At 40.6% G+C, this 23,579-nt stretch overlaps 1 protein-coding gene across 6 annotated transcripts in view; it reads right to left on the bottom strand.

The window, feature by feature from the left end:
* Window positions 1-23,477, bottom strand: part of LOC118368522 (heterogeneous nuclear ribonucleoprotein R-like) — a 36,633-nt gene extending 13,156 nt beyond the window's left edge. Inside the window, exons 1-14 of one of the 6 annotated variants that reach the window (XR_008093181.1) lie at window positions 23,195-23,477; window positions 20,281-20,438; window positions 19,567-19,685; window positions 19,354-19,461; window positions 19,113-19,226; window positions 18,661-18,840; window positions 18,327-18,462; window positions 16,137-16,342; window positions 15,808-15,957; window positions 15,576-15,697; window positions 12,565-13,109; window positions 10,608-10,684; window positions 8,713-8,806; window positions 8,584-8,643 (exon numbers count right to left, since the gene is read on the bottom strand). Coding sequence is in view for 2 of the 6 variants with exons in the window: in XM_035752682.2 (XP_035608575.1) it covers window positions 12,497-13,109; window positions 15,576-15,697; window positions 15,808-15,957; window positions 16,137-16,342; window positions 18,327-18,462; window positions 18,661-18,840; window positions 19,113-19,226; window positions 19,354-19,461; window positions 19,567-19,685; window positions 20,281-20,434 (1,902 nt within the window). In the remaining 4 variants the exon portion in view is untranslated. Of the gene's footprint in view, window positions 1-7,939; window positions 8,807-10,607; window positions 10,685-11,096; window positions 13,110-15,575; window positions 15,698-15,807; window positions 15,958-16,136; window positions 16,343-18,326; window positions 18,463-18,660; window positions 18,841-19,112; window positions 19,227-19,353; window positions 19,462-19,566; window positions 19,686-20,280; window positions 20,439-23,194 lie in introns of those variants that run through there. The other 5 variants (XR_004822364.2, XR_008093180.1, XR_004822363.2 and 2 more) reach the window with 5 other exon arrangements.
* Window positions 23,478-23,579: the final 102 nt, after the last annotated feature.

Raw genomic sequence — 23,579 nt, 5'->3', positions numbered from 1 at the left:
AGTGAAATCACAATGATTTATTTTTATTTTTCGACTCCTCCACAAATGTCTTGTTAACAAACTATAGTTTTGGAAAGTCGGTAAGGACATCTACTTTGTGCATGACACAAGTAATTTTTCCAACAATTGTTTACAGACAGATTATTAAACTTATAATTCATTGTATCACAATTTCAGTGGGTCAGAAGTTTACATACACTAAGTTGACAGTGCCTTTAAACAGACTGGAAAATTGCAGAAAATTGTGTCATGGCTTTAAAAGCTTCTGATAAATGATGTCAATTAGTCCGAGTCAATTGGAGGTGTACCTGTTGATGTATTTCAAAGCTGACCTTCAAACTCAGTGCCTCTAGTTGACATCATGAGAAAATCAGAAGAAATCAGCCAAGACCTCAGAAAAAAATGTGCAGACCTCAACAAGTCTGGTTCATCCTTGGGAGCAATTTCCAAATGCATGAAGGTACCACGTTCAGCTGTACAAACAATAGTACGCAAGTATAAACACCATGGGACCGCACAGTCGTCATACCGCTCAGGAAGGAGATGTGTTCTGTCTCCTAGAGATGACTATACTTTGGGGCAAAAAGTGCAAATCAATCCCCGAACAACAGCAAAGGATCTTGTGAAGATGCTGCAGGAAGCAGGTACAACAGTATCTATATCCACAGTAAAACGAGTCCTATATCGACATAACCTGAAAGGCCGCTCAGCAAGGAAGAAACCACTGCTCCAAAACTGCCATACAAAAACAGATCACAGTTTGCAACTGCATATGGGGACAAAGATGGTACTTTTTGTAGAAATGTCCTCTGGTCTGATGAAACAAAAATAGAACTGTTTGGCCATAATGACAATCGTTATGTTTGGAGGACAAAGGGTGAGGATTGCAAGCCAAAGAACACCATCCCAACCGTGAAGCACGGGGGTGGCAGCATCATGTTGTGGGGGTGCTTTGCTGCAGGAGGGACTGGTGCACTTCGCAAAATAGATGGCTTCATGAGGAAGGAAAATGATGTGGCTTTATTGAAGCAACATCTCAAGACATAAGTCAAGAAGTTAAAACTTGGTCGCAAATGGGTCTCCCAAATGGACAATGACCCCAAGCACTTCCAAAGTTGTGGCAAAATGGCTTAAGAACAACAAAGTCAAGATAGAGTGGCCATCACAAAGCCCTGACCTCAATCGTATTGAACATTTGTGGGAAGAACTGAAAAAGCGTGTGCAAGCAAGGAGGCCTACAAACCTGACTACGTTACACCAGCTCTGTCAGGAGGAATGGGCCAAAATCCACCCAACTTATTGTGGGAAGCTTGTGGAAGGCTACCAGAAACATTTAACCCAAGTTAAACCATTTAAAGACAATGCTACAAAATACTAATTGAGTGTATGTGTGAAAAATTGTGAAAAACTGAGTTGAAATGTATTTGGCTAAGGTGTATGTAAACTTACAACTTCAACTGTATTTAACCCCTTGTTATGAAGACCCTAAACAAGATCTGGTGCAACCAATTACCTTCAGAGGTTACATGATTGCACACAGGTGGACTTTAATTAAGTGTCACGTGATCTGTCACATGATCTAAGTATATATACACCTGTTCTGAAAGGCCCCAGAGTCTGCAACACCACTAAGCAAGGGGCACCACCAAGCAAGCGGCACCATGAAGACCAAGGAGCTCTCCAAACAGGTCATGGACAAAGTTGTGGTGAAGTACAGATCAGGGTTGGGTTATAAAAAAAATATCAGAAACTTTGAACATCCCACGGAGCACCATTAAATCCATTATTTAAAAAATGGAAAGAATATGGCACCACAACAAACCTGCCAAGAGAGGGCCGCCCACCAAAACTCACAGACCAGGCAAGGAGGGCATTAATCAGAGGCAACAAAGAGACCAAAGAAAATCCTGAAGGAGCTTTAAAGCTCCACAGCGGAGATTGGAGTATCTGTAGATAGGACCCCTTTAAGCCATACACTCCACAGAGCTGGGCTTTACAGAAGAGTGGCCAGAAAAAAAGCCATTGCTTAAAGAAGAAAATAAGCAAACACATTTGGTGTTCGCCAAAAGGCATGTGGGAGACTACCCAAACATATGGAAGAAGGTACTCTGGTCACATGAGACTAAAATTGAGATTTTTGGCCATCAAGGAAAATGCTATGTCTGCCGCAAACCCAACACTTCTCACCACCCCGAGAACACCATTCCCACAGTGAAGCATGGTGGTGGTAGCATCATGTTGTGGGAATGTTTTTCATCAGCAAGGACTGGGAAACTGGTCAGAATTGAAGGAATGGTGGATAGCGCTAAATACAGGGAAATTCTTGAGAGAAACTGGTTTCATTCTGCCAGAGATTTGAGACTGGGAAAGAGGTTCATCTTCTAGCAGGACAATGACCTCAAGCATACTGCTAAAGCAACACTCGAGTGGTTTAAGGAGAAACATTTAAATGTCTTGGAATGGCCTAGTCAAAGACTAGACTTCAATTAAATTGAGAATCTATGGTATGACTAAATGATTGCTGTACACCAGCGGAACCCATCCAACTTGAAGGAGCTGGAGCAGTATTGCCTTGAAGAATGGGCAAATATCCCAGTGGCTCGAGCTTATAGAGACATACCGCAAGAGACTTGCAGCTGTAATTGCTGCAAAAATTGGCTCTACAATGTACTGACTTTGGGGGGGTGAATAGTTATGCACGCTTTCTGTTTAGTTTTTTCTTCTGTTTTTTGTCTTATTTCTTGTTTGTTTCACAATAAAACATATTTTGCATCTTCAAAGAGGTAGGCATGTTGTGCAAATCAAATTATATGAAACCCCCCAAAAATGTATTTTAATTGCAGGTTGTAAGGCAACAAAATAGGAAAAATGCCAAGGGGGGTGAATACTTTCGCAAGCCACTGTATGACATGGGATGTTCTCTTGAGAAGTGTGTGAATTACACAGTGTTCCTGTCCTGCTAAGCATTCAAAATGTAACAAGTACTTTGGGTGTCTGTGAAAATGTATGGAGTAAAAAGTACATGATTTTCTTTAGGAATGTAGTGAGGTAAAAGTTGTACAAATATAAATAGTAAAGTAACGTACAAATACCCCAAAAAAACTACTTTTACACCACTGCTCCTCTCAAACTCTACTTTGTGACTACTGAATAAATCAGGTCAACATATTCACAAAGGAAATTAGCCAACCAATGAAATTGGCAAGATTCATGGGAAGAAAGATAAACGATTACAAAAGTACTATCATCTCTTTTCATTCAATCACGCTTGCAAACCTCAACACTTACAGTATGTGCACCTCTAGCAAAAAATATTGGATGAGGCTATATTTTGCACGGTCGGAAAACAAACATAATAAAGTAGATTAATTAAACATGGCATTATAAATTCAGGCTGGAACACAACAAAATGTGGAAAAAGTAAAGGGCTGTGATTACGTTCTGAATGTACTGTATATACACTGAGTGTATAAAACATGAGGAACACATTGCTCTTTCCATTACATAGAGTGACCATGTCAATCAATTGATGACCAGGTGGCGAATCGCATCTCTGCATGTCTGTCAGACATATCAGTGTGGATGACGGATCACCACCTCAAGCTGAACCTCGGCAAGACGGAGCTGCTCTTCCTCCCGGGGAAGGACTGCCCGTTCCATGATCTCGCCATCACGGTTGACAACTCCATTGTGTCCTCCTCCCAGAGCGCTAAGAACCTTGGCGTGATCCTGGACAACACCCTGTCGTTCTCAACTAACATCAAGGCGGTGGCCCGTTCCTGTAGGTTCATGCTCTACAACATCCGCAGAGTACGACCCTGCCTCACACAGGAAGCGGCGCAGGTCCTAATCCAGGCACTTGTCATCTCCCGTCTGGATTACTGCAACTCGCTGTTGGCTGGGCTCCCTGCCTGTGCCATTAAACACCTACAACTCATCCAGAACGCCGCAGCCCGTCTGGTGTTCAACCTTCCCAAGTTCTCTCACGTCACCCCGCTCCTCCGCTCTCTCCACTGGCTTCCAGTTGAAGCTCGCATCCGCTACAAGACCATGGTGCTTGCCTACGGAGCTGTGAGGGGAACGGCACCTCAGTACCTCCAGGCTCTGATCAGGCCCTACACCCAAACAAGGGCACTGCGTTCATCCACCTCTGGCCTGCTCGCCTCCCTACCACTGAGGAAGTACAGTTCCCGCTCAGCCCAGTCAAAACTGTTCGCTGCTCTGGCCCCCAATGGTGGAACACACTCCCTCACGACGCCAGGACAGCGGAGTCAATCACCACCTTCCGGAGACACCTGAAACCCCACCTCTTTAAGGAATACCTAGGATAGGATAAAGTAATCCTTCTCACCCCCCCTTAAAAGATTTAGATGCACTATTGTAAAGTGACTGTTCCACTGGATGTCATAAGGTGAATGCACCAATTTGTAAGTCGCTATGGATAAGAGCGTCTGCTAAATTACTTAAATGTAAATGTAATCCAGGTGAAAGATATTATCCCTTAACGATGTCACTTGTTAAATCTACTTCAATCAGTGTAGATGAAGGGGAGGAGAAGGGTTCAAGGATTTTTAAGCCTTGAGAAGATTGAGACATGGATTGTGTACCATTCAGAGGGTGAATGGGCAAGACAAAATATTTAAGTGTTTTCAAAGGTGTATGGTTGTAGGTGCCAGGCACACCAGTTTGTGTTGTGGACTGCAACGATGCTGGGTTTTTCACACTCAACAGTTTCCCGTGTGTGTCAAGAATGGTCCACCACCCAAAGGACATCCAGCCAACTTGACACAACTGTGGGAAGCATTGAAGTCAACATGCATCCCTGTGGAACGCTTTTAACACCTTGAAGAGTCCACACCTGACTAATTAAGGCTGTTCTGAGGGCAAAGGGGGGTATTACGCAATATTAGGAAGGTGTTCCTAATGTTTATACACTCACTGTACAGGAGTCAATGTGTACCAATCTCTGTGGTCTAGAACGGGCTTTAAAGCGTCTGATCGGTCCATGTTCTGGATCTGCACCAACAGTGCTGACTTAAATTCCTAATCTACATTTAAAAGAGCTTTTATTAATGCAATTGGATTTATGAAAACCATGCAAGTCATAATTGAAATCATTTCTAAAACACAAGTGATTAAAACTTATAATGGCTCCAACATACTAATCTGATCTACATGAACAAATTCCATGCATGGTGTTTTGAATGTGAAACCTTTTACGGCAGTAAAAAGGAAAATGCCTATGGCTAATATAATATGAATGGAGCTATGAATTTGCTAATTGCAAAACTACGATTTTTTTCTCTCTCTCAATTCTATTTTAAGTGGCCAAGTGAAGTCATGTTAATGAATCAATCTTCAATTACTTAAGGGGCATTGGATTGAAATCATGTAATGATCAATTTAATCCCAAAGAGGAGAACAAAAGTAATAACTCCCAACATTGGTAGCTGATGTGCAGTGGGTGTTGGAGTAAGCTCACACCCAACACATTTAGAGTACAATGTGGTCTTTTTGTTTTTACACAGAGCTCTTATTTTCCCTTCTAAAATGCATTGCTTGCCAATCCTGATGATACATTACATTTGATAAAAGCAGTGAATGTTGGGTGTTTAGTGTAGGTTTCTGTAAACTAAGGCTTTTGATAAAGAACATAAGACATTTTCTTTGGGGGGGTATTCAGAATAAGGGTGACTGTATTATTTCTACAAGTAGCTCAAACATTCTCCCAACTCCAAAGTGAATTTATCTACCCTTTACACTTGTGGAAATTGGCCAATATGGACAGGGCTAAATGTAACTGTTTCTTACAGAATAAATATGAAAAGCATATGCATACGCATTGTAGCAATTGAAAGGAAACATTTTGGAGATTATGGGAAAATTATAAGTTGAGGACAAAACAGTTCACCTGATACAAGACTGAATCCAAACATTACACTGTTTAATTTACAGTGCATTCGAAAAGTATTCAGACCCCTTCCCTTTTTCCACATTTTGTTACATTACAGGCTTATTCTAAAATTGATTCAATTAATGTTTTTTTTTCTCATCAATCTACACACAATACCCCATAATGACAAAGCGAAAACAGGTTTTTATCAATTTTAGCAAATGTATATAAAAAAAAAAGTAGGTATTCAGACCTTTGCTGAGACTCGAAATTTAGCTCAGGTGCATCCTTTTTCTATTGATCATCCTTGAGATGCCGCCCGTCCAAACTCAATGACAACCATCTCTGCAGCACTCCTCAGTAAAAAGGCACATGACAGCCCACGTGGAGTTGCACTGAGGGCAAAGGGAGGGCAAAGTTGCAAATAAAGGACTCTCAGACCATTAGAAACAAGATTCTCTGATCTGATGAAACCAAGATTGAACTCTTTGGCCTGAATGCCAAGCATCACGTCTGGAGGAAACCTGGCACAAATCCCTACGGTGAAGCATGGTGGTGGCAGCATCATGCTGTGGGGATGTTTTTCAGAGGCAGGGACTGGGAGACTAGTCAGGATCAAGGGAAAGATGAACGGAGCAAAGTACAGCAAGATCCTTGATGAAAACCTGCTCCAGAGCGGGTGCAAATGTTCACCTTCCAACAGGACAAGTCTCTGAATGTCCTTGAGTGGCCCAGCCAGAGCCCGGACATTAACATTTCTGGAGAGACCTGAAAATAGCTATGCAGCTTGTCATGGAAATTCAGTAGTGAAAGAGACTTGATCATTTCTTCAAACAATCATCTTTATTAATATTGATTAATTATTGCAATAATGAAACCGTCACCCCAACACTTGTTCTGACTGCTAGGCTGAGAGCCTAACTGAAAATGAACAAAACTGATATTATATAGGACCTACAAATGCTTTGTCACAATGGTTCCATCTCCCATAAGCCACCTTGGTTATCTACACAGGATGGTGTTTTACCCCCAACCTGGCTTAGTTTCCCAGATGCCAGGAAGATGAGACAATGAGGCATTGTTATAAACTCTTCTAGGCTATCACTCTCTTGGATCACACACACCACATTTTGTCTATAGAATGCCAGCTTTTAGGTTTTTATCACCAACATCAATAATTTGTCAGTTTCAAGCTATCTCTAGTAAAAACCCATGTCCTCCACACCCAGACTAGCTGCAGGGTGCTAGAGTGGGGACCATAAAACACAGAATTAGCACAGAACATATCCAACAAATAAGGTGAATACATAATTCTTCCCCATCCAACCTGATAGAGCTTGAGAGAATCTGCAGGAAGGAATCGAAGAAACTTCCCCAAATACAGGTGTGCCAAGCTTGTAGCGTCATACCCAAGAAGACTCATGGCTGTAATCACTGCCAAAGATGCTTCAACAAAGTACTGAGTAAAGGGTCTGAATACTTATGTAAATGTGATTTCAGTAAAAAAAAAAATCTAAAATCCTGTTTTTGCTTTGTCATTATGAGGTATTGTGTGTAAATTGATGAGGGGAAAAAACAATTTAATACATTTAAGAATAAGGCTGTAAAGTAACAAAATGTGGAAAAACTCAAGGGGTCTGAATACTTTCCGAATGCCCTGTAAATTAAACAGTGTAATGTTTGGATTCAGTCTTGTGTCAGAGGTGAACTGTTTTGTCCTCAACTTGGGTCTTATAACGTGCATTTGACATTTGCTGTACTTTTTGCTGCATTTGTTGATAACGAAATCTTAAATAGTCTGGATCCATTACTAACATAAGAATATTCCTGGAAAATGTGGGTTAGGTGCAACATAAGGGTTTGAATGAGAGGACTAACTGATGTTCAGGTTTTTTTTTTTAGCTCTCCTAGCTGTGCTGTTGAGGAACTAGGCCAAGCACACTTGTAGTTGTTTTGTTTGGAAGACAACCCAGCAATCACACAATTACTGTTGTTGTTTACGCAACCCAAAAACAGCCCATTATAAATTGCAATCCGGGTCAGGTGGGCTTGTTAAATGCTTGTTTTATTGCCAACATGACGAGCTAAGTTATAAAATATGATCTTACAGTGTTAGGCTTTCACAAAGCAATTCAGAGAAACAGATTGTAATTTTGGTGCGCATAGAAAGGAGTCATGAGGTGCATTCAGGCGAGATTTTCTTCCCAATAGACAAACATAGGCTCCGTCTGTTCAGAACAACCCAGGGTATGACACTATGTCATCTTGTAACTGTACAAACAGTCATCATAAATGTTGACACTGTATATGACATGAGTTTTATGATATGGAAGTGCACATTTGGACTTACAGGTATTTGGCTTGCTTGTATGACATCAAAGCAGTATTTATTATAATCCTCAATGTCTCATCTTTCAAAATACATTGTGGAGTCCTCTTAATTTGCAGCATTTCCCTCTCTCAGACAACAAAACAATTACAAAAGTTGCCCAATTAGCGGGAGAGATGGGGGCAACGTCGTCGCATGCGGTGCTCACAGCGCTGTGAAGTGCAGAGCCTGTGCTCTGACGTCATTTATAGCATATTACTGTACAGCCACTGCGTTCCAATTTAAGCGCTTATCAGTGCCCAAAACTGCCATTTTCAACCCGTATACGTGTAAAGGGTTAAGGGATACTTTTCTCTCTTACCTCACCCAGAAACTGACTTCTGCTTTCAGGATCTTAATCCCCACAGGAATTTGTTGAAACCTGAATAATGGGAAGTGTAAGAAAAACAGTGAAAGAGAACGGTTTAGGAAGAAAACGTCCTAAACTTACCCCCATAGTCCTCACAGCTGCCTCTGACTGCGAGCCCCACCTAGCAAGTCCACATCGTGACAAGACTGGGTCGGGGCCACCTCTGACACGCACCCTGATAGATAAGCCAGGTGACAAAAACAAGGAGTTAAAATATGATACGGAAGTACTTGCATCACTCTTTCTGGAAGTCATCTGAAATTAATCAGATTCTTTTGTTGATTCCTTTCCTGTTTTTTTTAAACCACAGGTTAGAGATTCAAAACAGTTTTGGTCGTGAATTTGTAAAGTTGGGTGTGGTGCTTTGGCACTGTTTGGTTGTTGAATCATTTGTAGCATGGTAATAATCAATTGTATTTAACTTCTGGTTCAGTGGTGATTTGGTTCTAATTGCAAAATCTCATTGCAAACTGAGTATAAAACACTTTCTGTACATGTTGTTAACCAACGTTTTCCAATTGATTTCAAGCAAATTAGCGTCTTGATAAAGATGAGCAAAAAATACTATATAAAATGTATAATACTAAACTCAAAATATATTGGGAAAATATATTATTTCCATGACGAAGGACACCAAGGATCTAGAAGGATTCTGTATGAATGATTGTATTCGTATAAAAAAATATATATAATTTCCCAATTTATTTGCATTCATTGTAGTATTTGAATTATTTTATACAGTAATTTTTGCTCATCTTTATCAAGGGTGTCAGTATTTAGGACCGCACTGTATAAAACATTTCCTTTTCGTACAAAGCAATATTAATAATGGGAAAAAAATATTGTATTATCATATGTCTCTCTAGTAAAAGTCGACCATCAACTGTACTAAGAGAAAAAAAACTCACACCAGATGCCATTGTATCGAAAATACTAACACATCAAATATCACTAACCTCCAGTAAAATAATAAACACTTGACAAGCAGTCAATAATACAATAGTAGCAAGCTAACGGCTATATTCTGTCCATCTAATAGTCTGTCAGAAGACATATCTGATCAGCAAAGTAATGTCTGAGGGTATAAACAAATGACTGAAGGGGTTGTTGGTTCAACTCCAAGGCATAGAATTTCTGTGCCCTTGAACAAATTAGGTTTGGCAAATTTGAAATTGATGTATATCTGAATACACCCTAGATAGGGTGCCAGAGTAGAGACAATGATCAGAGATCATGAAGTCCATCTGTACTTCCAAAGATCCATTATGAGGAAACAGGATCCAATCAGTCTGTACAAACAGATTAGCCAATCGTGTGGTCCTTCCATGAGAAGTTCAGCAGACATAATATTCCAATTGCATTAGTCCTCGAGATTCAAAATGGTGAGCAGAAAAACATTTATCACAATGTTCAGAGGATCACTGGTTTTCCAAATTTAGACATGAGCATTTGGGACATGATAGGTCTATAAAACAGGATTGTCCTGAGTGCAGGCTAGTCTTTTTCGTCTGCCCTCTTATAATTCTTATTCAGGATGGCAGTGAACTTTTGACTTAAACAACAGGTGACACCTAGTATAATATGCATAATCTGTACCCATCTTTGGTCTCTGGCAAGGTAATTCATATCTGTTTAAGGCAGTGCTAGTTTTGGGAAGCTTTGTGACTGAAGTCCTTATAAGAAGAAAGCGCTATTCTCCATGTTTTACTCAGTAAACACACCACGGCATTATCTTTGTTCACACGTGTACCTCTTAGTATTAAGCTGAAATTCCCATTCATGTTACCAGAATTTGTTTTTACTAGAGGTGTTTACTAGAAAACAAATTGTCATTTCTAACATAAATTAAAATCATACACTAGCTGATGTAATCAAAGTGGTGTATTATTTTACTGAGAAAAACAAGTGATGTGGGCTGAGGCCCCTCAGCAGAGGGGTAGCGCCAGTTTAGCAGTGAAGAGGTAAACCAGGCTCACCCTTCTTTGGGGAAGAACACAGCAGAGAATAGATGTGTTCCACACTCACTCAACCGCTGCCGTTCTCGCGTCTTCACCTGGGGTAATTCGGAATAAAAGGAGAAACTTAAACAAAACACAAAATAAAACTTAAGTTGTAATAAAATGGGAGAGTAGCTAAATAAGAAATCAAAACGATAAAAAAAATGTAAGAAAAAGATGCTGTACTATTTATATTGCCAGGTAATAGATGGACCAGGAAAGAGCACATTAGCGTGAACTGCCAGGTGTTTGGTGTAAATGCATTGATCACTCAACTTACACTTTTTGGTGTAAAGATGCCCAAAACAGAATAGTACAACATCAGTGAAATAACTACTTGATCTCAATACATGTAGTTGTACTGTGTCTTTCATTTAAAAAATTCAATCTCACATTCGAGGCCAAACATGGAGATACAAAATTGGTCTGATCAAAATATTCCACGACTGAATTTGAAATAGCTGATAATTCACTGTAGTATGGTTGAGTTTTATTGAAAGGTAACAATAACATTTTTATAAATACAAACACAACAAAGAACAAATTGTCTTGGCGATTAAGTTTTTGCCAGACCCATTATCTAAAAGGGGAAATTTGAGAGAAAATAGTTGAAGTTGTAGTAACACATTTAGAAAAACATAGTTTGTCTACTTCTACAAATGCCAAACATACAACTTTAACGCAACTGTTACGGTACATGAAAAAGTCTAATTTTCCTTTTTTTACCCACCTCTGCAACAGCTCTCACTTTAAAGCCTTGTACAAGCAATGTCCTATGTCTACCTATCAGAGGTAGGGGAGGAAAATGTCCAATAAGGAGGGGGTTCTGGGAAGGGGTTGGTCGCCAGTCACTGAATAGTTCTCATGATTGCAAATGCTTTCTCAAATAATTGTTATTTTTTTAAATGATTGTCAATTTTTTCCTATAAATGCCAACTTAAAAAATATATAAATTATCATTTACTTTAAAAAAATAATAGTCTTGCTTTTTAAGCCCAAAATGTCCCAAGTAGCCACAAGAAAAGCAAAAAAGGATTAGAACAAATTAAGCAAATTATTTGATATGTACTCTTTTGCTCCATATTGGTTACTGTAGTGAAACCAATCTATATTTCAAAAAGGGTAATGTTAAGCCAATTTAAACATATATGTTTTGTTACTATTTCCTTAGAATGTGAAGGTTGATATATACACACAGTAGAGCTGGGACGATAAACTGAAAATTATCGACACCGTCCACTTATCGTGGACATTTTGCTGCTATAGTTGATTATGATATACGTTTGCTAATATGGGTTACTGTTAATGGGGAAAATTGATAGGTATATCATTCAAAGTAGTAGTAGCAGTTTCAAGGGTAATATCGAAACATGTGGTGCACATTAAAGGCCCAGTGCAGTCTAAAAATGAGATTTGGCTGTGTTTCACACACATTTCCATACTATGAAGTTGGAATAATACAGGGAAAATTATGATAATGCCATTTTAGTGTAAGAGCTGTTTGAAAAGTAAAATGTTTTGGCCTGCCTGTAAATTGGTTAATAGACCAATAAAAAGTTTTAAATCTTTCTGCCAATAACAGCCACTCCCATACAGTCCTAGCAAAATCCTTGCTTGAAAATTGCTTTGTTACGAAGCTATTTTTGTTTCATTTTGACCATTTTAATTGAAAACAATCACAGTATAGTACTTAATTGTTACCCAGAAATTATTTGATATTGAGATAAAAACATCTGCATTGGACCTTTAAAGTTAAACATATCGTTCAATTTAGTTATCGTGATAATTCGGTCAATTTATCGTGATATGGATTTTTGTCCATATCGCCCAGCTCTAACATACAGGCAATCAAAAGTTCATTTTTTTATCTACTTCCATTGTTGCCAATAAGAATCTTGGTAAAACTCATGGTTGTCATTATTGTAACCATAGTTACCAGAATAGTCGCCACCTTGTTGCAGGGGTTGCTGGGCAATGGGTTGGGAGCCCCAGTTCTGGTTGTTGGTCTGCCGGCGCTTGGAGTCTGGTTGGTTGTAACCGTCAGCCTTCCTCTTCCCGCCCACGTTGCCCCCACGGTTCCCCCTGGCCCCTCTGATGCCACGGCCCCTCTGCAGCTGGGGCGGGCCTCCCCGGCCCCCACGGCTCCCCCTCGGTACGCCCATAGGAGCACCCCTTTGGACGTAGCCACCTCTGCCACGAGGGGGTGGTGGTCCTCGGCCTCTGGCAGGGCGGGGAGCACCTCGATTCACCCTGCCCCTTCCTCTCGGCACGTAGACGTCATCGTAACCACCATAGTAAGGGTCGTCGTAGCCACCTCTGTAGTCATGGTAGTCGTAACCACCGCTGTAGTAATCATCGTAGTAATCCTCATAACCGTAGTAGTCCGGTGGGTATGAATATCCACCTCTCCCGCCTCTCCCCCTGCCACGCATTTGAGGTGCCATGCGTGGAGCAGGATAGTAGTAGTAGTAATCATCATACCTGTGACAACCAAGCAAGAGAGGCAACATGACAGGTTTTTTTGTGCAGACAGGAATATAGAGTTGCACCCCCTTTTCCCCACAGAACAGCCTCAATTTGTCAGGGCATGGACTCTGCAAGTTGTTGAAAGCATTTCACAGGGATGCTGGCCCATATTGACTCCAATGCTTCCCACAGTTGTGTCAAGTTGGCTTGGGTGGTCGACCATTCTTGATACACACGGGAAACTGTTGCGCGTGAAAACCCTAGCAGCGTTGCAGTTCTTGATATACTCAAACCGGTGCGCATCGCACCTACTACCATACCCCATTCAAAGGCTCTTAAATATCTTGCCTTGCCCATTCGCCCTCTGAAATGGCCCACATACACAATCCATGTTTCAATTGTCTCAAGGCTTAAAAATGCTTCTTTAACTTATCTCCTCCCATTCATCTATACTGTTGATTTAACAGATGACATCAATTAGGGATCATAGCTTTCACATGGAGTTACCTGGTCAGTCTATGTAATGGAAAGAGGTGGTGTTCCTAATGTTTCGTACACTCAAGTGTGAATACTTCAGAAAATGTTCATACCCTTTGACTTTGTCCACATTTTGTTGTTACAGCATGAATTTAAAATAGATTAATTTGAGATTTGTCGTCACTGATCTACACACAATACCCCATAATGTCAAAGTGGAATTATTAAAAATGAATAAATAATTAAATGTCTTGAGTCAATAAGTATTCAATCCCTTTTTAATTGTAAGCCTAAATAAGTTAAGGAGTAAAATGTTGCTTCACAAGTCACATAATAAGTTGCATGGAATGGACACTGTGTGCAATAATAGTGTTTAACATGATTTTTGAATAACTACCTCATCTCTGTACCCCACACATACAAATATCTGTAAGGTCCATCAGTCAATCAGTGAATTTCATACAAGGATTCAACCACAAAGCCCAGGGAGGTTTTCCAATGCCTCGCAAAGAAGGGATCCTTTTGGTAGATGGGTAAAAATTCAAAAGCAGACATTGAATATCCCTTTGAGCATGGTGAAGTTATTCATTACAATTTGGATGGTGTATCAATACACCAAGTCACCACAAAGATACAGGTGTCCTCCCTAACTCAGATGCTTAAGAGTAAGGAAACCGCTCAGGGATTTCACCATGAGGCCAGTGGTGACTTTGCAACAGTTGCAGAGTTAAATGGCTGTGATAAGAGAAAACTGAGGATGGACCAACAACATGGTAGTTAATCCACAATACTAACCTAACGGAAAGAAGGAAGCTTGTACAGAATACAATTATTCCAAAACATGCATCCTGTTTGCAACAAGGCACTAAAGTAATACTGAAATAAATGGGTCAATTCACTTTTTGTCCTCAACGCAAAGCATTATGATTGGGTCTAACTTCATACAATACATTACTGTGTACCAATCTCCATACTTTCAAGCATAGTGGTGGATGCATTATGTCATGGGTGTGCTTGTAATCGTTAAGGACGGGTGAGTTTTTCCAGGATAAAAAATAAATTGATTGAAGCTAAGCACAGGCAAAATCCTAGAGGAAAACTTGGTTCAGTCTGCTTTCCACCAGACACTGGGAGATTAATTCACCTTTCAGCAGGACAATAATCTAAAACACAAGGCCAAATCTACACTGACAGTGAATGTTCCATAGTGGCTGAGGAACAGTTTCATAAATGGTTTGAAGTCAGATACAAATCTGATTCCTGGCCATGTAACTTGTGTTTGAATGGTCAAATCTGATTTATTTGCCCCCAAGTGGCTTTTAGACTGTTATTCGGCATATATTTTTGCTTGCTAGCTACTCTGTTGACAGTTTGATATGAACATGAGGTAGCTAACTAGCTTGTTAATTGTTTACAAACAAATTAGTGCATGCGCTAGAGAGCTAAATAGCTACCTAGCTATCTAGTTGAATGCTGTGGCTAGCCAAAAAGGACTTGCTTGGATCAAGTTGGATCATGTTATCCTTTGAGGCTTTAAGTGTTCTTAACCTACGATTTTGAACATTCAAAGCAACTGGGAAATATTAATGGTAGGCATTGTTGTCAACTTTGCTTGCTACATAACTTCTGAGTGATAGGAAGCACCAAGCACCACCACCAAAAAGCCTACACCACTGCACACGCACCCGTCATTACTATGAAATCTAGCGTAGCCTCGTCAGCAAATGACTGCTGTAATCTCTGCCAAAGGTGCTTTTACAAAGTATTGACTCAGGGGTATTTCTGTATTTCATTTTCAATAAAAACATGCTTTCCCTCTGCCGTTATGGGGTATTGTGTGTAGATGGGTGAGAAAATTGAATTCAGGCTATAACACAACAAAATGTGGAATAAGTGTGAATACTTTCTGAAGGCACTGCAAAACACAAAAACAGGTCATAAGACAGTCACACCAGCCACTCCAGGCAGACTGGGTGTCATTAGGTGTGGTCGAACACTACTCACCCTGTGGTCCTGGATGGCTGTCTCTGGGCCTGCCGCTCTTTCCTCTTCTTGTCCGGAGGCTTTGCCAGAACAATCTCTATCTCCTCGCCTTCCAATTCTTTGCCATTCATTTCTTGCATTGCCTAAACGGGGGTGGGTTTCCCCAAATGAATTTCCCAGAGATTCTCCATAAGCACAAGGCAAACACACAGCATGCATACTCAAAGGAGGCATAGAAGACGCCTGTACTCACCTTCACGGCAGCATCTCTGTCCTCAAAGTGCACAAAGGCATAATCTTTCAGCTTCTTGACCCGTTCCAACTTCCCAAACTGGGAGAAGGTTTTCTCCAGGAGTTCCTCTGTGACTGGTGTGGCCAGGTTCCTCACAAACAGCACTTTTACCTGGTGCAAGACCAAAAGAGAGCCTTTAGAAGTGGTTCTCTGACCAAGGATGACCATTTTATTTCTAAATGAAAGATATCTGCATATTTTCTCTACACCCTAGTATCTGTGATTTATCATCGCTTTGCTGTGTTCAGACACTAGACCTGGGGTGCAGGTGCAGGTCTTTAAGATCTCACCTTTGCCATAATCTCTGGATCCGGTTCGTCTACTGGGTCTGCCCACTCAACAGTAACAGGGTTCCCCCACACCTTCACCTTGCCGCTCATGAGGCGCCGACGGGCCTGGGCTGCAGACTTGTGGTCCTCGTATTCCAAGAAACAGAAGCCACGATTTTTCTTTTTGTCATCTGGCTGGTGGTAGAGTATCACCTCCATGAGGCTCTCTGGTGGAAGCAAACAGAAGTGCATGGTCAAAAAATCCTAGACAAGCTTCCATTACACTGATGGTATAATATGATTGACTAGGATATGTCGTCACTGGGAGGTTGTCAAGTGTGTCTCCGGTAAGTTTCATGATTAATGAAATCCTTTAGGGTGAATATCAGAACACACAGGGCTGTACCAAACGGTACAGTATGGCGACAGGTAGCCTAGCAGTTAATTAAAAGCGTTGAGACAGTAACCAAAAGGTTGCTGGTTCGAATCCCCAAGCTAAATAAAGCATATGCCGATGTGCACTTGAGCAAGGCACTTAGCCCTAATTGATCAAGGGTACGCACCCACCTAATTATAATTGTGCATTATTACAATATAAAAGACAGAGAAAGAATGGCATGTCTTTATGTCTAGGTGGAGTATGCAGGTATTAAAGCATGAATACCGAATCACTGATCTTCTCAGATAGCTTAATAACTTGTTGAAAATCTCCATCTACAGTAAAGTATTCCTACCACTTGACTTACTCCACATTTTGTTGTGTTACAGCCTGAATTCAAAATGGATTATATATATTTTTTACTCATCCATCTACACACAATACCCCATAACGAAAATGTATTTAAAATTAAATACAGAAATATCTAATTTACATAAGTATTCACACCACTTAGTCAATACTTTATAGAAGCACCTTTGGCAGCGATTACAGCTGTGAGTTTTGCAAGTCTCTAAGAGCTTTGCACACCTGGATTGTGCAATATTTGCACATTATTATTTTCAAAATTCTTTAAGCTCTGTCAAGTTGCTTGTAACTCGGCCACTCAGGAACCTTCACTGTCTTGGTAAGCAAGTCCAGTATAGATTTGATGTTTTAGGTTATTGTCTTGCTGAAAGGTGAATTAATCTCCCAGTGTCTGGTGGAAAGTAGATTGAACCAGGTTTTCTTCTAGGATTTTGCCTGTGCTTAGTTCCATTCTGTTTTGTTTTTATCCTGAAACCGATTACAAGTATACCCATTACATGATGCAGCCACCACTATGCTTGAAAATGTGGAGAGTGGTAGTCAGTAATGTGTTGCATTTGCTGCAAACACACCACTTTTTTCAGTATTACTTTAGTGCCTTGTTGCAAACAGGATGCATGTTTTGGAATATTTGTATTCTGTACAGGCTTCCTTTTCACTCTGCCAATTAGGTTAGGATTGTGGAGTAACTACAATGTTGTTGAACCATCAGTTGTCTATCATAGCCATTAAATTCTGCAACTGTTTTAAAGTCACCATTGGCCTCATGGTGAAATCCCTAAGCGGTTTCCTTACTCTCCAGCATCTGAGTTAGGGAGGACGCCTGTATCTTTGTAGTGACTGGGTGTATTGATACAACATCCAAAGTGTAATGAATAACTTTACCATGCTCAAAGGGATATTCAATGTCTGCTTTTTTATTTTTACCCATCTACCAATAGGATCCCTTCTTGGCGAGGCATTGGAAAACCTCCCTGGTCTTTGTGGTTGAATCTTTGCATGAAATTCACTGATTGACTGAGGGACTTTACAGATAATTGTGTGTGGGGTACAGAGATGAGGAAGTCATTCAAAAATCATGTTACACACTATTATTGCACATTGAGTGAGTCCATGCAACTTATGTGACTTGTTAAGTACAGATTTTTCTCCTGAACTTATTTAGGATTGCTGTAAAACTGGGGTTCAATACTTATTGACTCAAGCCATTTCAGCTTTTCATTTTTAATTAATGTGGAAAAATGTTGACATTATGGGTTAATGTGTGTAGGCCAGTGACTAAAATCTCAAATGAATCCATTTTAAATTCAGCTGTAAGACTACAAAATGTGGAAAAAGTAAAGGGGTGTGATTACTTGCTGAAGGCAATTTCCTTTGACTTGTCAGCCGATATTCCAAATACAAATCATTATTTAGATTTAAGGGGAACAAAAAAAATAGAAAAATGATACTAATCTTTCTCTAACCTGTGACTTTGCTGAAATCTTCCAATATGCTTTCTCTTGTCTTGTTCTTTGGAATTGACCCAACAAACAGACGATTGTTTGCGACAGAGATGCAGACACCCAGGTATTTACCTGACCGGATTTCATAATTATCACACTAAAACAAAAAGATAAACAAAAAGTGTTCTCAAAATGTAGCCCCACACAGGTAAGTCACATTTATACTTCCCAGATAACTCTGGTATGATGAGACAAAGTGATCCACCTATCTACAAGGTGCAAGGATAGCAAAGCAAATACTGTTTATTACCAAGTCATGCTCTTTATGTCTGGTGATTAAAAGGGGAAATCTTACAAGCTTGACGGCCTCTAGGGCAGCATCTTTATTGCAGAAGGTGATGAAGGCATATCCTCTGTTCTGACCCGAGAGAAGGGGGTCCATCATCAGACGCAGGTCCCAAATAGGACCGGCTTTCTCAAACAGAGGGACCAGCTCATCCTCATACAGGTCCCTGGGGATCTTGCCGACAAATACCTGCATTGATAAGATAAAAATGTCAAATTATAGACATACTGTGTAACTTTGATTGTATTTGACTTGGATAAGATGGTGCTCCCAAGAAATCTAAGAGGTTTGTTTGTGAAAAGGCATATTAGATGTTTAACAGTCTTTCACCAGCATTCATTTCCATTAGGTTACAAAGATTTTTTTTTTTACAACAGCCGATAATTGAGAGGACATCGTCCTAACAGCCAATACATGAGATGGCTATGTCTTTCACAACCAGTAAAGTTTGTGCTTCTTGCCTCTGTTCCGATTCCAGGCTGGGCCCTTGAGTACACCTCGTCAGGTGGAGGCCCCCCATACTTCCTCTGTCCTGTGGTGACATCCAAAGTGTAACCTGTTCTTTCCAGAAGAGCCTAGACAGCATCAACAACACATACATTCATTCATTCATTCATTCAGAGACCTACATGACATATTTCCATCCATGTTAAAACAAAGGTACTGCACTTAACGGAAAAAAATAAGAAAGAATTTGTTCACCTTTATCTTAGTCTCATCAGGTCCCTTTGTGGATTCTTGAACTTTACTTCCTTGCTTTTCTCGCTGTCTGTATGTCTTCATCACGCCACAGAGAAACGCACTTTTGTTCTGAGAAAGAGAGCGCCAATAGATTTTAAGAGTAAATAACTATTTTATTTTTTTAGCTTCTTTGTGTAACTACTTTTGAGGGACAATGTGGACAAGACCGCTCACCTGCACATGTGACAGGTCACTCTCCTTGAACTGCAGTAACACTGACAAGGCTCCCTCCTCATTGAACTCCCTGAGGGCGTCAATGGCTCTCTCGTCCAGGTCAGTGTAAGCCACCAGTCCTAGAATGGACAGACAACACACACACACACACACACACTGGGTGGCAGGTAGCCTAGCGCTGGGCCAGTAACCGATAGGTCGATGGTTCGAATCACAGAGACGGTGAAAAAACTGCCGAGGTGCCCTTGAGCAAGGCACCCTAATTGCTCTAGTCTCCATTAATAATGGCTGATACCGTTGGAGAGTGGGGTCACAGCCAGGTGTCTCAGGGTGTGGGATATGCAAAAAACAAAAGCCTAATTCACACATACAACACACACTTGTACATATGTGAAATAGCTACAAATGTAAAAACCCACCTAATATTTTATTATTATACACACAGACAGAGAGAAATTATACTTATAGGGTCACATTTGATAAGAGTCCTTGTGAGAGCCACTGAAACATGATGTCGCTCAGCATGTCACCATTGCACAGCTATGCACATACTGACCCCTTTACTCAAAGTGACTTAAATCATATGACCACTGACCAAGGTGGAATCCTTCGGTTGATAGTGTTCTTGAGCTTGCAGAAATATACATTATGAGGTCTTTGAAATATCATGAAATGCCATCAAGTAGTACTGTGAACAACCCCCCTTGCGCTTACCAGTCTGAAATATCTTATCCAGGCTCTCCGCCACTTTCTGTGGAAGGCCTGCGTCTATGAGGGTCTGGTAGAGCTCTGTGTGTGTTACAGTTATGTCCATGGGCTCCTCGTCCTCTTTAACCAGAGCTGAACTGCCATTCACCTTAGCTGCCATTCTCCTAAGGGACAAATGATGGGAATCAAGAGATATCACTGCATCATGGCTGTGACTAGAAACCACATGAAGGAGTATACATGCCGCACATGAATTCACAAACAATATGCAAGACATAATACTATACTAGCTACTCTACAAACAGTCTAATAGTATTGTCTGCCCAATTATGGATATGAACATGTTAGATAAAGGGACAAATGCAACTGTTCTGCATTAAAGTAGGCCTTACTAACAATTATTTGCCATTGCCACTTGACCTAGCTAATGTTACCGTCGTACAATAGCCCAATAAACCTCCAGCAGAGAAAGAACGATCAGACCGAAATCAACAGAAATTCAGTGGATGCATATTTCAAATGGGAAAAATAGGAAGTTGAACTTGGTATATTAGCTATCTACACTGCAAACAAAGCAGGAGTTAAGTGCCAGTTGCTAGGTTTCCATACAATTGATGACAGATTTTCATGTGAATATTCTAAAATCTGCATTTAAAAAATATGCACATTTTTCCACCAGTGGTATGTTTCCACCAAATGGACTTGTTGTGGATAAAAATCAGCACGTGATGAAGTAGTGCACACAAAATGTACTTTTTAGCTTAAGTTTTCATGCATCAAATACAAATCTAAAATTAAATGTGTTTCCACTGCATTGTTAACTCTACAGATAGTCGTCTTAAAAACTGTTGCGTTAAATAGCAAATGTGCCTAATCTTGTATTGGCACCTGCGCTCTAGCCAACAGCAGTTACAGTGCGAGTAGGCTGTGCTGGTTGTCTAGTCTACTTAATGAGATTGTGATGGATAGGAGGGAGAATATTTTTATTTGTCAAACGACAGTCAAGCATAGATCATCATGTTACCAGAATAAGACCCTCAATATTTATTGGAATGCAGCATCAACCTCATTACCGTGCACTTTCACCACCGTGTGAAGCTCATAATTTATTTAATCTGAAGCCTAATATACTACATGGTTTCCAGAGTCGTAGTGGAATGACGACACCACACATCGCATGACTCCAAATTCACTTTCATATGATGGTTATTATATCAATATTTGCACATGAAGGCGTTTCCACGCGATTTCAGCATACTGACGAAAAAAGATCGAAAAAAGTATCTGTCAGAGTTAATAAAATTACACCGGAACTTCCTGATTCTGTCACAGCTATTATTGATTTTTTTTTATATATAAAGGTGGTGTGTCCAGTATGCAGTTAGAGGTAGTTTTGTGAGCCAATGCTAACTAGCGTTAGCGCAATGACTAAATGTCTTGGAGTATCAAATTAGCAACTTCTTTCAAACTGCACGCAGACATAAAAATGGTATCCACAAATTAATCTGACTCTGGGAAAGTAGACGGGGATTTTGTCAATAATGCCCTAAGTACCCCTTTAACATTACACACCTAGCTAATGTTAGCCACAACAAATAAAACATGTATAACATGACTATCTGCTCGTCGAACATCTCATGGGTATTAATATGGAGTTTGTCCCCCCCCTTTGCTGCTAAAACAGCCTCCACTCTTCTGGGAAGTCTTTCCACTAGATGTTGGAACAGTTTCTGCGGGTTCTTGCTTCCATTCAACAACAGCATTAGTGAGATGGAGCACTGAGCACTGGAGCACTGGGCGTTTAAGCCTAACTCGCAGTCAGCGTTGCAATTCACCCCAAAGGTGTTCGATGGGGTTGAGGTCAGGGCTCTATGCAGGCCAGTCAAGTTCTTCCACACCAACCTCGACAAACCATTTCAGTATGGACCTCGCTTTGTGCACTGTCATGCTGAAACAGCAAAGGAACTTGAACTTTTGCCACAAAGTTGGAAGCATAAAACCGTCTAGAATGCCCTTTCACTGGAAATACAGGGCCTAGCCTAAACCATGAAGTTTCCACTTCACAATAACACCACTTCCAGTTAACCAGGGCAGAAATTTGACGAACTGACTTGTTGGAACGGAGGCATCCTATGACCGTACCACTTTGAAAGTCACCGAGTTCTTCAGTAAGGACATTCTGCCAGTGTTTGTCTACGGAGATTGCATGGCTGTGTGCTCGATTTTATACACCTGTCAGCAACGGGTGTGGCGTCCACATACACTATATACAAAAGCATCATTCGAATCGTAATTCGTGACATGCGAAATGGATTATTGGATCTCCACAGATTAACATATCACACGAAATGTAACAATTTGAGCATCCCGTATTCAATTTGTTTAGTCTACCCGAGTCCAGGTTGGGCTACTTTTTCACGAGCTATGCTGAAACGCATTTTAATGTATGAAATGCTATTACAATAACATCCCAGTTATTTTAAAAGTTAGGGAAGTTGCTAGCTCCTAGTCGTTCGCAATATCTTTTGCATGTGAGCGACACGTCTATTACTCGCTGGACTGCACGACGCATGTCTATCTGTATGTTATATATGGGAGTGGGACGCGGGTTTGTCTCGAGTCATGTTTTGGTTGGTACTGTATACAAATGCGACCGACCCTCCCCGCAACCGAGAATTACATTGACAATTCGCTTAAAATAATGGTCCTTTGCTATTAGATAAGCTTTAAAAAAGGTATGACTAATATGCCACTTGATTGCGTTTTACCCCTTTTTTGTTTAACTCCTATCCAACGGGCCTGTAGCTGTCTTGCTAGCTAGTAGTACTGCTATAGCGTTGCTAGCGAGCGTTCTTCGCTTCAGTATTGCAATGGGCAATCCTTTCCTCTCCACAATAACAGAAAAACAGGAAGCACTTACCGATCCACAAAGCCTAGTATAACTGAAAATTGAAATTGTCACAATATAACAAATGGAGTGTTCCTAAGTGGGGTTCTTGTTTATTTTGGTTTGCACACTGGCGAATTGACAGCGAGGGCAATCGACGCGGCCTCCTCTCCAACCGCCAGTCGCGCGCACGTATTTGATAAGCGGGGTTTCCGACAGCACCTCACATGGCCATCATGTTGAATGGAATTGATTGTTGTGCTAAATGTCATACTCAAAATTAGTCGGTCTTCTTGAAAAATGTACAATCTGGATTTTGCTCCAAATGCTTCTGTTGTGTTCAAACTTAACACTTCATCTCGTTGTAGAACTACATGTCATGATGAATTGCTCATTACTTCCCTTCACAACAAACGCC

The sequence above is a fragment of the Oncorhynchus keta genome, chromosome 35, assembly GCF_023373465.1.
Source record: "Oncorhynchus keta strain PuntledgeMale-10-30-2019 chromosome 35, Oket_V2, whole genome shotgun sequence".
Taxonomy (NCBI): domain Eukaryota; kingdom Metazoa; phylum Chordata; class Actinopteri; order Salmoniformes; family Salmonidae; genus Oncorhynchus; species Oncorhynchus keta.
This window is presented reverse-complemented; position numbering and strand designations above follow the sequence as displayed.